Below are 14,737 nucleotides of genomic sequence, written 5' to 3'. Positions count from 1 at the left end.
AACATCAATGAGGATGCCATCTGCAAGACATGGGGCATGGTGTAGGGGAGGAATGGAGCCATGCAATTAGCCCATGAAGCAGTGACCACAGGCCGGGCAACTGGTGGCAGTGGCGACACATAGGGTACATGTGCATGAGGGTACACGTGCACGCCCTGAGAGTACTGGTGCACCCCTTGACTGGCCGCACTGCCCACTTAGATGATGGCCAGAAGGGGAAAGCGGGAGTACCGGTGCCCCCCTTGCGAGCACCGGCTGGGGAGTGGGAGTGCTGGATGTAGCCACTTCCAGGAGTGCCATGGCCACTTCTGGGAGCAGTGTGGCTGCTCACCAGTCAGTAAGTTTTGCTGTGGGGGGACCTCCCCCCAGTCAGTGAGATTGGCTGCAGGGGGACTCCTCCCCTGGTTGCTGATTGGTCATTGCAGGGGGCACATGCCCCCCCCCCAACTAAAGTGGCACCAGTCGCCCATGGCTGGTGGTCATTTTGAGAGAGCAGTTTGGGGAGCCCTGGGGCAGTCCTCCTCATATAAAAGAAAAATAAATCAAGGCATGGCAAGTGACTGAAGGAATGATTGCCTGTGCTAAGTGAGGGCTGAAGGGACTCCAGGGGCTTCACATCCACCCCTGGAGGGGAACTCGGTCACAACCTACCCTTAATGTTTCTATTCCTTAGTTCCCGATATGTTAAAGGCTGAAAGATACACACATACTACAGCAACAAGAAACACATACTACAGAAACATACTTGTGCCAACTACATATAGTCAGAACTCATATAATAAATGCCATCACTTCCAGCTGCTAATAAGTTGCCATCACAGTCAGTGGAATCCACATTGACTCCTTTGAGCTCCAGTACAATAGCATATGAAGCCTCGGTTTACTACAGAACCTGGGCTATGTGCCAGAATGCTAGTTGGCCTATACTGCATTCTCTTTATAATCCTCTCAGGAGGAACTATTCATATTATGACACATAGCAATTGTTATAATAGATGCTTATTACAATTCCTTGGACTTTGAAAGTTTTGAGTGCAGGGATACAGCCAGATAGTATCATAATTCAGCATATGGAACTCTGCCATCTGAGCTAAGTTCAGCTGATGTGTTGGAAAGGTGTTAAGGAGCACTCTATTTTGGGGGTGCCATTTTCAGATGACAGGTAAAACTAAAGAGCTTATCCATGCCACTTCTAGTACCCATTACAATTATCTTATTTGTTTTCCTTCCCAGATATTAACAATGTGAACTCAAACCTCTCTGTAACATGATATATAGAGATTCCTTTTTTCTTTCTGTCCTGTGTAAACCAATTTACACAATTAAGTCGTCAAAATGGTTCATTCTAGGCATGGCTGCAATTAGTCACTGATTAAAAGGTTTCTTGTTTATGCATAAATTTGATAGCCAAATGCATCTCTTGGCTACTGCTGTGCAGCTTTAACTAAGTTCACTGACAGTTACGTGCATATAACTGATGCTAAAATTTTGACCCCTGTAAAGCAGTTTCCAGTCATTGGGGTAAATGTGCTATTTATTTTTTTAAGTGCCTTTCTTACAGTCAGTATTTCTGGCAGTTAAAACATGACATGGAAAGAAAAACAAATAGCCACACTACAAAATATCCTAGGCACCAAATAAATGCATACAAAAACTCCCCGTTTTGCTTTGACTTAATTAATTACAGTGGCTGTATTCACTCTCTCAGCAGGCTTGTTAAAAAGATGAGCCTTATAGTGCAGCCTGAAAGTGGCAGCTACAGAAACTGGAGTTCTTCCCTCTATGTATTTCAGCACTATTAATCAATTACGGACCAAATAAGCAGAAATTGAAAACAGGTTACAGTTCAGTGATGTGTATTGTGCATGGGACATGTATGCTTAATCATACAATTATTTACATAGTGCATATGTTGATATATAGTATTATGAATTTAAATTACCCCTGTGAAACATACTGAAAGGAGATTATCTAGGACACTTACCCAAAAGCAAGTGGCTTATTTTTACTTGAATCTTTATTAAGAATAAACAAGTATTCAGGTAATTTTCAGTATACTTTTCCATTTGGGTCTCAACAGTTGTGTAATATCAGCTATGAAACATGCATTCCCACTGCTTGGAAACCCATTCAGTTGTATGGAGGAGATATTTAGAAATAATGTCAATACTGTAGCACCTCAGGTTAGATTCAAGACCAAATGACCCTTCTACCTCAAAGCAACATTCATCCAATGGAATTGTTCTTATAAAAATGAAATTAATTAGGGAAAAGGACAGGAAAAGTCAGAACAGTGCATGGTACATGAGTATGATGATATTGTTGACAACCAGTTCCATTGTTTCATTTGTTTCTGACTTATGAAGTCATACACTTTATTACTTTTGACTGGAGTAGCCTATTTATGTTTTACAGTAATGCCAATTGAAATTCTCTGGAAATGATCCTGGAAACATATGGCATAAATGTAACAAATGCATTCTCAAGAGAGCAAGTGGGTTCCTGTAACATATAAATATAATTTAATTGTGTTTTCATTTTAAAAAAAGTGACATTAAAGTATATTTACATTTTTTTAATGGAGCAACAAACTAAAGTTGTCTGAGGATAGAACTATGGGTGCTTATCCATGTGAGGAAATGTTTGCTGTTTAATTGTACATGTGCAGGGGGGGTTTATGATTTAAATGAGTTTGCTACATTGCAAACTAAACCACATCCACATGTAGTTTAGTTTGCAGCATAGCTATTTGTAATGTTGCAGGCCTTTGACAGTTCAACCCCCCCCCCGGGTTGGGGAGGGAGCGCCGCTGCTGTGAAGGGAAGGCAGCACCCACCCACTAGCAACTCACCCATGCGGCTCTAGAGAGCACTGCCACCATGGACCAGGGCCCCACCACAGCTCAGAGGTCACTCAGCTCACTGGAAGCTCACCCCCTGGCTGTGGGAAAGGCGGGAAGGCTCCACGAGGGGAAAAGAAGGATCGGGCTCCTCACCATAACGGTGATGGAAGCCCCTAAATTGAAATGGTGGGTTTTTAATCATCACAATTAAAAACCCACCATTTCAATTTAGGGGACTAAACCCCCATCACATGTATAAGCAGCCTACATGAACAAGTTACTTTGAGGTAAACTAGGGTGTGAATTTGCAGTGCATCAGATACTCTGCAATAAGTGCCTCTATACACACCCTTAACCTTCAGTAAATGCTTGCTAATCAAAGGAGGATAAGCTACCTCAAATTTGGTGCAGGGTAGATGGGTAAAACACCATAACAAGTATTTCCTTTTGTCACGGCGGGGTCCTTCAGGAGGGCCGTGATCTCCTTATGGCCCCCTCACCGTGCCAAGTCAGCCCAAGGGCACCCTCAAATTCTCGCCCGCCATGTCTTTGATCGTTAGATAAAGTTGGGAGGCTGCTTTACGACTCCCTGGGCATGGTTAGCTGGGACCTCTGTCCCCGTGTGTTCCCAGACCCCCTGGGGGTCTCCCGGTATGATGGGTGCTCCCCAGGCCCCCTAGCCTTATGGGCTATGCATGGCTCCTACCAACCCCTAATACCACGCCCCAAGCCTCACTGATGGGATAGACGCTGGTATGTCTCTCTATATGTGCACGGCCCATCTCTCGGGCCTCCTCTATGTACTCTCGCCCCGCTCTCTGGGGCCTCCTCTTCTGTGCTGCCCTCTCTTGGGCTCTCCGAGCCTACTCGGGGCCTCCCTATAACGTTGCCCCTCTCTGGGGCCTTCTCTGTAGTGTCGCCCCCTGTCTGGGACCTTTGCAATAGTGCCCCCTTCTGGGGCTTTCCCTGTAGTGTCGCCTGTACTCAGGCTTCTAAAATACAGCCCCCCGTCTGGGGCTCTCTGTGCCCACTCTGGGGACTTCTCGGCAACGCCCCCCCGACTCTCAGGCCCACCACGCTGCTACCCCCTTCTCCCAGGGCTCACCGTGCCACTACCCCCTCTCACCAGGGGCCACCGCAGCACTCCACCCTGCTCCGGGGTTTTCCGCAGCACTAGCCCTGTTTCAGAGGTTCACTGCGCCCGCACTGGGCTTCCTAATAATATGGCCCCCTCTCTGGGGCTCGTCGTGCCCACACTGGGGCTTCTCAAGGCTGCCCCTCTCTGGGGCTGGGGTCTACATACCCCGCAAGTTGCACCCTCACTGGTGCCGGGGTTCCCATACCACTGGGGTTCCCCCCCTTTATGAGGATACTGCGCCCTGACTGGCGCTAGGGCCCCCACACCACCGTGGGGCCCTTTGTGAGGCCTCCTCCAACCCCTATAGCCTCACCCAAACCACCGGTGTAATATCAGAAGCAAACATAAACTCGAGCCTCCTGGCTATAACTCAACTCAAAGCCGTCTGGCTAAACCATGATGCTCAAACCTCTCAAAGCTGCCATCCTTCACTCAGCTAGAGCGGTTCTTGCAATGCTCGCATTCTAGCCCCAGGAGCTCCTGCCTCCCTGGCCGCTGGCAGAGAACTGCCAGCCTGGCCTCAGCCCTGGGCTTTATGAGGGCCAGCTGACTCACATTAGTTGCCCCGGCAACCCACAGCTGTGCTTGTTATGTTCTGCCAGGGCTCGCTCTCCCTGGCAGTTTCCACTCTTTAGGAGCAGAGCACCGAGGTACCCTGCGACACACCTCCCCCCCCCCCCCCCCCAAGATCTGACTCACCGAGGTAGATCTTCATTCCATACTCTTCAGATTCAGTTGGACTCAGCGGCTCTTCTTGGCCTTTCTTCCAGCACCTGGCGTTTCTCATACAAGTGGCGGAGGTTTTAAGGCGCCCCGTCCTCACCTTTTCCCCAGGGTGCACCGTGCGGGATTTTTCGGGAGTTACCCTGCCAAAGGTAGTCCCCCCACACTAGCCCCTCCCTGATAGGGTGCAAATTAGGCCTCTGTCCTTTCTGCCTTTGCCGCCTCCACACTCTTCCTGGCGGAGCAGTTTTCCCTTGTTCGGGGTATCTGGTCTTCCTTTCTCCATCTCAGTCTTAAGGCTCCTCCTCTGTGTTCCCTGTAATCATCCCTCCTTTCCTGGGTTTCTTGCCAATCTCTGAGCTTTCCCCAAAGCTCCCACTGCATCTTCAATGCACGTCGGGCATCTTCCTCCCTCCAAAATTCTATTTTTCCTTGGCCTGTAGATCTGCCGCCAGGCCCTGTATATACCTTTGCAAATGCAACCCCCCTGATTCTGGCCTCAACTATTTTCCTCAGGGTCCACCAGTTGACTTGCCCTGGGAGGTTATTAACGTAGACGCATGGGCGTCTCCCTCCCTGTTGTTCTTTCTCCGCCTGAATTACCTTAGTTGTTGATGGTCCTTCTGCCTCTTCAGTTGGGCCTGCAGCCTGAGTTCGATTTGGTCCCTGTTTCTGTGCAGGGCTGGATATTTCCTTCCTAGGGTGGAGCTTGAGATGTCCTTCTCCTCCCCCCTCAGTTTCTCTGGGGGTTCGGCTCCTCTGGTCTCCCTCAGGCCTCTGGACCACTCTTTTATTTCGCGGTTTTGCTGCTCCCTCTCCTTTGGAAGCTGCACCTTGCCTTGATACCGTCAATCTCCTAACATCACACAAGCCTGCACCTTTATCTAGTTTTTCCTTCAGGCAGTTCATTTCTTGAGCGTACTGGCTCGCACACTGACCCCATTTCTGATTCATATACTCCATTATTGTAGCGGTGATCTCTTCTTTCATCCTCTTTCCCTGCTGCCTTGCTCCTCCTTCCTTTTCTCCTCTGGGACTCTCTGAGCCTTTTGTCCTAGGTGGTTCCTGATTTCTCAGGACCTTTAGGAGCAGGGGCTGTGCCGTCTCTATTAGCTTCTCTGTGTCTATTAGGGTCTCTTTCAAGCCTTTAGACTCCTTAAGGTGCTCCTCGCATCCTGCCTTAATCATGGAGGCATGTTCCTCCAACAGTCTGCTTATCATGGTTAGTCTCTTGTGTTGTACTTGAGCAGTCTGTGCTGGTTGTTGTTCAATTCTCTCTTGCAATGCCAGCTCCCTGGCTGTGCTCTCCTTTAATAGGGCCTTCAGGGACCATATCTTTTGCCCCAGTTGGTCTTTCTCTCTTTCTACCCTTTGCCATTGAGCCTGCAGCTCTACGCACTCCTCAATCCTAGACTTTACCTCCGTTTCTAGGGATTGCTTCTGCTCTTGCAGTGCCTTGTGCATTGCTTCCCCACACTCCCCTTCTTGGGCCTTTAGCCCTGTTTCCGTCTGGGTCATTGTACTTGCTACCTCTGTCTCTCCTGTCCCCCCAGAATCTTGGCCTTTTGCAGCCATCTGATTACTGGTTGCCTGTAGGGTTTTATTCTCTACTTCCAGGGCCTGAATCCGCTGCTCTAGAACTTGCCTTTGGAGCTGTGACTGCTCCTTCTCAGCAGTTGTCACTGCTTCCTTAGCCGAGCTGTCGTCGAGGAGGGTTTTAAGGGACTGTACCTGCCCTTCCAAGTGGTCCTTTTCCTCCTCCGCACTTTGTAGCTGAGCCTTTCCATAAAATACAATTAAAAATGACAACTTTTTAAGCTTCCATATTTTCTCACACACAGCACCCTGGAATATAATACAGACCTTGTTTTTGGAAGGCAAAATGAAGGAAAAAGGGTTTTTCCCAGAGTTGTGGCTGCATAGAGCAGAGGCAGAGCCTAATATTCAGCTGATTTTTACCCTCCCTCTCCTGCTTAACTAAAGCTGAAACCCTTGTTGGTGCTAAAGATCGGTCTCCATAGGTAGAGCTACGAATTTGAAAAGAGCTACAGAGAGCCTCAAAGCTGTAAAATAGGAGGAGAGAAACCAGGATTAGCTAGCAGGCAGCAAATTTGCCCAAAGAAAAGTTAGCTTGATTATTGGAACATCAAGACCAGTGGTGCTCAACCTCTGGCTTGTAGACCAGATCTGGCTCTTGAGGCCATGTCATCTGACCTGTGGATCTCCCCCTCAGTCTGGAAATTTGGCAGCAAGGGAGCGGTGGCATCATTAGTTGCTGCACCTGTGCGGACAAATTTTCAGACCCATGAGGAGACCCACAGGTCAGATGACATAGCCCTGTACACTAAATTGTACCAGCACACTGTAGGGTCACTCTGTAGCCAGATGCTGGATCACTCTGCAGTTTGTGGGGTTAAGCCGGTGTGCAGCCAGATGTGATGCACATGGTCATCCCAGGCCAACACACCAGATTGAAACCATGGACCAACCCCATACATGGAATCAGGCCCATGGACTGGCCTTGTGCCACTCATCTAGCTCACAGAGCCAGAAGTTTGAGCACTACTGATCAAGACCATTAAAAAAAAAAGACAATGCCCTATCTTTTATGTGGCGTGACCCTCATGGGGTTACACATGTAGGACCAATTGTCTATCTTCCATCTTTCAGTGTACCCCCTCAGTGGCCCATCATAAGACTAACTGTCCCACATTTTGTTGTAAGGTGAAGTGTTGAAATTCAAATGTAACAGGCCCTTGGACCAGGAAGTGGAAGAGTTGGAGGATGTCATTGGAGCCAGTCCCTGCAAGCCGATTTCTGTGGCTTTTCAGAGTTGTCATCTTGCCCTAGCTCAGCAGGAAATTGGCCAGACAGAGATGCTCCCTGTGGCCACTTGTTACAGGATAGAGATGTACGTAGTCTCAGAGAGGTCTGTCCAAAAAAGAGGGCGAAAGAGGGTGCTGAGGGCAGCAAAGAGCAGCTGCAGCTGGTAGCAGTCCAGGAAGGCATGGAAGAGAATCTCCTCCTCCTCCTCGCAGACAGGGCATGCTGCCAATGAGTGGCAAGCAAAAGAGCCTGTGGCCAGAGCCCCATGCAGCAGTTGCCACTGGAGGTTTGGCAACGGGTAGCTTATTCAGAGTGTGCCAGGTAGGATGCTGATTCAATTTGGAGGAGATTTGGCCTGTTTTGGCAGCCAAATCTCTGAATCTGAATTGAATCAGGGGACCAATTAAAAGGTCTGAATTGATTCAAAGCTCTCCAAATCAATTTGGAAAAGATTTGGAGAGCTTTGGCAATTCAGGCAGTTCCCGCTGGCAGCAGCAGACCCAGACTCCATGCTGGTAAGTAGGGGGTGGGGGACCATGGGGGGACCCCTGCCAGGCCCCTAACCCCCGCCTGCTCCTCCAGCCTCCCCATGGCTGCCCCACCCACCCCAGCTCCCAGTTGTTTAAAATAAAGCCCCCATTGACTGGCTGCTGCCAGGTGGGGGTGGGGGGGCATTCCCCACTGCCCCACACTGCAGCAGCCTTGGGAAGTGGGGAGCAGTGGGGATTGCCCTCCCACCTGGCAGCAGCTGGTGAGTCAGGACTTTTTTTTTTTTAAGGACCGGGAGCTGGAAGAGCGGGGCAGCTGTGGGGGAGGGAGGGCTGGGAGTGCAGGCAGGGGCTTGGGGGGCTTGTGGCAGAGCCCCGCATGCAGAATGGGGCAGTGGGGGCAGCAGGGATCACCTCCCCACCTGGCAGCAGCCAGCAAGTGTGGCTTTTTTCTTTCAGAGAGCTGGGAGGTGCGGCTGGGAGAGCAGGCAGGGGATGGGGCCTGTGTGATTCGGAGATTCAGATGATTTGGCAGGAGCCAAATCAATTCGGGACACTTTGCACCAGCCTAGTGCCTGGCCAGGCAGGCTTGCCCTGTTATTGCTGCCACTGGGCACCGCCTCCAGGGCAGGTGGTGAGGGCATGAGCATGATGTACTTTTTCCATGTGTACAGTGCCTTACTAGACAGGATCTCATGGCAGATGCCACCACTGTTCTTCTTGGGCACGAGGAAGGACAGCAGAGTGCCAGACCCACCACTGTCATCACTGTCTGTATGTTGTAGGCAAGAAAATGTGGTATATCAGCGTGGTCCTATTTCCTCTCATGCCATGGCAAAATCATATTGATTTTTAGGCCTAAGTAAATAATTTAAATGTTTTGCTCAGGAAATTTCCAGTTCTATTTTTAGCACAGAAAAGTATAGCTCTCTCTCTGTCACTCTGTCTGTCCCTCTCCCCCTTATATAGCTGGGATTCTTAAGGAATACATCCATTTCATACCTCTATTTATTTTTATTTCCACTTACACACCTCTCCCTATGTTATCCCTCTTCCAGGATGCTATGAAAGTTTTTGTGTGTGTGTGTGTGTGCGTGTGTGTGCGCGTGCGCGCGTGCACTTCGAGATTTTGATTTTTAATGTGTAAACAGGAGAGAATTCTCTTTCTCCTCTACTCTGGCTATTGCAGCATTGATACATTGAAAATGGCCAATCAAGTTCTATTGGTAAAGCTTGTAGTATCCCAAGGCCAAATGCTTTAAGGTTTATGTTTTTCTTTAAAAAAATACACATGAAATACAAAAATAGCATGAAATAGAATATTAAGCTTCACAATGTAAAATAGACTCAAAAGTTTCCACTACATTCTACAATCTACATTTGCTTTTCCTTTCCAAAATAACTCTTTTAACATATTGCTCCCTGTTATTAGTGTTTAGTGTAAGAATTGTTAAGCTGTACCATGAGACCATATTAACAGGGAGGAACAACTTCAACTTGATAGCCTTATTGCTTTATTTTTCAACTTTAACATTGAAAACTTGGGTTATTAAAAACACAGGCATGCATGCAATAACAGGAAAGAGCCTGTGCATTAAATTATACACACCAGGCTTCAGTGAATAAGCTCTTACAATATTACAAACTGTTTGAGCCTCAGCTTGTGATTGATTATGGCATTATCACAATACTTCTGTATAGAATTCTAAGATTCATTGGTATTTGACATTTCTTGTATAAAACTACCTCTTCATCCTAATGCTAGGTGTGCAACAGAAACAAACATCCAGGAAATCTAGACCGACCCCTCCACATCCCACAAATACTTGTTCAAGGCTACATAGTAAATCATAAATGCATCTTAATGTTCTTGGTTGCCTCATAAAACATTCATATATATGCCTCTTGTGGTTTATAATGATGCTGTTAAGAGCTATAAGATGCCTATATTTATATAGTCTTAAAATTAGCAAATAAACACCAACCTCAAATGCAAACTGAACATTTAGAAGCTAAAAAAAATAAAGTAATTGCCTTCCCTCTTCAATTCCCCTCTATTTAATTTTGTGTCACTATCCAGATCTGAAGCCAAGTGCCAAATCCTGCCCTGATTTTTTTAAATGAGATTTCCAGCAACGTCTGTGGGTTTAAATGATTCAGAGAAGTGTTAGATCCTTTTTTAGATGTTTATTCAAAGTAAACTTCAAAAGGTTTTGAGGTTTCTTATCACTAACGGATAAATTGGTCCCATGAACTTTTGGTGTTGAGGTGCAAATAGGAGGGGGAAAACTCCAGGTTCAATATGTCATGCAAAAGCATCTACAATGCTACCTTAATCTAGGCCCTCAGGTATTCCTCTGCAGCACTGAAAACTTCCAAATATCTTACCATTTTTCCCATCACTGAATAAAACTAGGAAGCCTCCCATTCTCATAATGTGAGAAGTTACTGATCCTGCAGAATAGGAAAAAGCATCACCAAGGAAGCTGAGTCAGAGAGAAGCATCCTGCTTGAGTTATGAAGGCCAGCATTGTTTTTGAGATGGTTACATTTCATTGCAGATCAGCTTTACATACACAGAGAAATGCACCAGCATGGAGATTCAATGTGAGATTCTCCAGTCCACTTCAATTCTACACAAGAAAGGTTGCAACAAGCTGAGGGGCTGCATGTATTTGTGTCTGCACCTCCTTTACATTGGGGGAAGCGATCTCTGGGAGGCTATGTGAGGAAGGAAATGGAAGCAGACAACATTCCTTTTGAAAAATGGTCCTATATGTTGCTTCACAGGCAAGCTGCAGTCAGACAGACAACGAAAGCTATGTACGAACTGATGATGAGGAGAGCTGCCTTCGAACAGATGATGATGATGAAAACCTGGCTGCAAACTTCACGGAAGAATGGAACCAACAGGTGCAGCGTCTCTTGACAAAAAAATCAAATGACTAACTAAGTTCTGAGGACTGTAGCACAGTACTTTTGTTCTAAGAGTTGTAGTCTGTAGGTGTGTGTTTTGAGAAAAAGACTTTTGTTTAAAGCTAACTCTTATTAGCTACATCTTCTGTAACATGGCTCATTACCGGTGAAGAACACAGGCTGAAATGTGTACTGCTGTTACAAAACAACAGCAGCACTAACTAAACATGTAAACCCTTTGCACATGATGTTGAACCTGTTCCGTTTACAATGACAATATTAATACTGTTTATAGATAGGAATTTGATTTCTGAATACTTTGAGATTTTAGTAGAACAGTTTACTATACACTGCACATTTTTTCCACAGAAGAAATAAAAAGCTACAATTATGCATTTAACAATAAATGATTATACTCCTGAGTGTATATATCTAGTAGCCCAAAAGCAAAGTACCAGGGTCTATCTGCAATTTGTTTGCAAGTCTTTACGTAAAAGGACTTGTACAAAACTCAGTAAAAGAAAAAAAAAACCTCTCTAATTTAGGGCTAACGTATAACTTAGGAATGTTTTCTTTCAAAATAATCTAAAAATCAGCCATAGAAGTTAGTGTAAATATTTTTTCCAAATAAATATCATATACAAATGGCAACATTCAAATTATATAGAATCTAGTTTTTAAATCAGCACAGATCTTCTTAAAACTGTGAACTATGTTTTGAAATACTCGTTACTAAAGCTGTTTATAAACCACAGGTGCCATAAGATCCCTGAACTGACTGAAGTTATGTATAATCTTCCATGGTATTGTTTCATTGATGTTTTAGCTTTAGTAAGCATGTGTTCAACCGATTGGCTCTTCCCATTTTTTCTCCAAACCCATCATGTTATTTTGAGGCCTTCAGCTTTAAATGTACAGGCTTAAAAGTGCGCTTGCAACTGTTTTCTTTTATTTCCAAATGTGTATTGCCTTAGCCAGCCACCAGATGTTCTGCATGCACTCTTGGAAACGTGTAGTGAGACTCTCTTTCAGAGCTGAATGGAGACATAGCTGTCAGGGAAAAGCACAAGAAAAGCAGTGGATGTTTCTGAGAGAACAAGCACAGAGTTACAAAGTTGGAGTTTTGTCCCTGTAAGTAACTCTTAACATTTTATCTTAGCCCTGGAGAATTCGAGGAGAAAATGAGGCTTTTTGATCATTCAGGATTATAAAAAGGAAGTACTAGCTATAAACTGCTTGCCCTACCATTGCTATTATCCAACATATAGTTTTGAGCAGGGATTGAAGCAAAGTATCTAGTAATATCTCACACATAAGATATTACTTCTGAATAAAGTTACACTGTCTAGCGGCCCTGAAAACAGTACAATTTCATACAGAAATTCCTTATCTGGCACAATCTACTAACAGTGAGTAATAAGGTATTGATTTAAAACAACCCAATGCATGTCTAACTTCTGTTCTGTGGTAGCATCTAGGGATGTTTCCTACCACTTAAAAATGAGATTGCTACATAGCTTGTCTCAATACATTAAATCGGTGTTAGTCTGTAGGCAGTCTTTAGTCTCATGGCTGTTTCAATGGGACTGCTTTTGGGTAAGATGGATCTGTATGAAAGAGCTACTGCGATTTTTCAGTTTCGTATTATTGCTTATGCAGATGTCTTGTCCACAACTTCTTGTATATCTGAGTGTGGTCTCAGACACCCAAATCAAAAGACACTATTGCCACCAGATGTCTTTTTCTAGGTTGCTTTTTTTTCCCCAATCACTGGTTTTTGCTTCTGTGGTATGTGCCAACCAGAAAAGGTAGGCATCATACCCTTTGATGGCATACCTCTCCTACAAACTCCTCTCAGGAATGGGTGAGACTCCACTAGTGCCTAGCACTCAACATTTAAAATTATTGCAGTGAAATTATAAACATTGCTGTCAGCTCAGGATTCCTGTCAAGCATTTCCTGAAAAAAGACAAACTGAGCAAGAACACATCTATGTGTCATGGCTGACTGATTCAACCCATGTCATGTTTAATTGTACCTGGAGTAATAACTACATTACATAAGTCTAATGTTTGTGTACACACCATCATCATGTCTGAAATAGGTGCAATAGTATGAATCCATTGGAAGGGCTTCAGGACCCATAGTAATGACAAGTGTTGACAAGCCAAGCCCCTCTCTCTCGGGCTGGCGTCAGCAAAGCAATCCCAAACACAGTTCTAGGTGACTTCTTGTACTTCAGAACTCTGAAATGAAGCACTTCTTATTTGGCTCTCTAGATCTCTATTTTAAACATTTTTGAAGCATCAAGCTGGCTACATTTTAACCCAGCTGTTCTTTGTCATCTTGTTAAAGATTATTTTGATTGTGTTTTGTTGTCATTAAGCAAAGTTACAGAAATGGTCCCCTGCACTGCCATTTTGTAACTACAAAATGGCCAAGCACAGCAGTCAAAACTCCCCAAGTGGTTTACTGTTACTGAAGGGAAATTGAGAAGCAGGAAACAGGAGTGTGAAGATGAATAGGGTTCTTGAATGTTCAAAATGAAGGTGGACAATGGGTTATCTGTAAGTAGTAACATTAACTAAACTGCATAAAAAGGTGTGGCCTTTGTTGTGATAATAATATGTATTTTCTTATATGCATGAGCCAAATTGTTGCCTCATTATTTAACACAGGTGTGTCTGCCTTTACTTTTAGTCATCTTCTTCCATCCTTATTGGTCTTGGCGATTACTGTAGATAGACCTTGTAAATATTGCAACCTCAGGTTGCTGCAATTACATTGGTTCAATTCAGCAGAAGGAGCCGTAAACAGCAAGCACTCCACTGTGTCCTGAAGGGAAAAGTAATTTTTACCTTTGAACCAAAAATGTATGAAGAGTTACATCTTGAGGCTACTAACTGTAAGACATTTTTAACTACTGTACTTGACACCACTTGAGACAGAGACACTAAAGATTTCACACTATTCATTGGTATTGTAACAGAACTACTATTGTATGGGTTTTTTGTATTGCTGTTAAGTATTGTTTTGTGTGTGTGTTGGAACCTACTGGGGACATGTTATATTTTGAAGTGATTAAACTATTTAATTGTGTGTCTATATTTTGGAATGGAATTATTTCTTCATTAAAAAGATTTTTAAAAGTAATCTGCCAAAGAGCATGTTTGTGGCTTTGTTGTGGCTTTTAGAACATCTATTTCCTGAAGTTGAAATGAAGCTTTCTTCAACAGGGAGAAAAAAGGTTATTTGTTCAGTGGTCTTCACAGTTTCGTCCCCTACTCCGCCTCCACCCAAATTTTCTCCTGCCTCTCCATCATTGATCAAATTGGAGAAATGTGAGCTGGACAAACCTACTATAAGGTGAATAGACAACTGGCTCAATAGCCACAAGCAAAGGGTAATTATAAATGGATGCATGTCCAAATAGTAGGAGGTTTTGAGTGGAGGTCTATCCTGGGCCCAGTGCTGTTCAATGTGTTTACTGATGATTTGGATGCTCAAGGGAAGAGCTTCTTAAGCAACTTCGCAAGCAACACCAAACTGGGAAGTATTACAAACATATTCAAGGATGAGACTGCAATTCAGAAGGATTCGGAAGGCTGGGCTGAAGCTAGCAAGACGAAATTCACTACAAGGTGCTACACCTCGGGAAGAATAATCATAAATAAAAATGCAAAATGGGTGACACCTGGCTGGCTGGCAGCACTACAGAGAAGGATCTGGGAGTCCTAACATGAGTCTGCAATGTGATGCAGCCACTCAAAAGGTGAATGCAGTTTTGGGATGCATCAATAGAAG

General features: G+C 44.8%; 1 protein-coding gene across 19 annotated transcripts in view; it reads left to right on the top strand.

Annotated features, from left to right (window-relative positions):
• Positions 1-14,086, top strand: part of DTNA (dystrobrevin alpha) — a 395,888-nt gene extending 381,802 nt beyond the window's left edge. For 16 of the 19 annotated variants that reach the window (XM_059724115.1, XM_059724128.1, XM_059724116.1 and 13 more), the window contains one exon: positions 10,808-14,086. In XM_059724115.1, coding sequence (XP_059580098.1) covers positions 10,808-10,966 — 159 coding nt within the window. In that variant the 3' untranslated portion in view covers positions 10,967-14,086. The remainder of the gene's footprint in view (positions 1-10,807) is intronic. The other 3 variants (XM_059724120.1, XM_059724133.1, XM_059724134.1) reach the window with 1 other exon arrangement.
• Positions 14,087-14,737: the final 651 nt, after the last annotated feature.

The sequence above is a fragment of the Alligator mississippiensis genome, chromosome 3 (assembly GCF_030867095.1).
Source record: "Alligator mississippiensis isolate rAllMis1 chromosome 3, rAllMis1, whole genome shotgun sequence".
Classification (NCBI taxonomy): Eukaryota; Metazoa; Chordata; order Crocodylia; family Alligatoridae; genus Alligator; species Alligator mississippiensis.
Note: the sequence above shows the minus strand (reverse complement) of the source record. Positions and strands in the feature narration are given on the sequence as shown.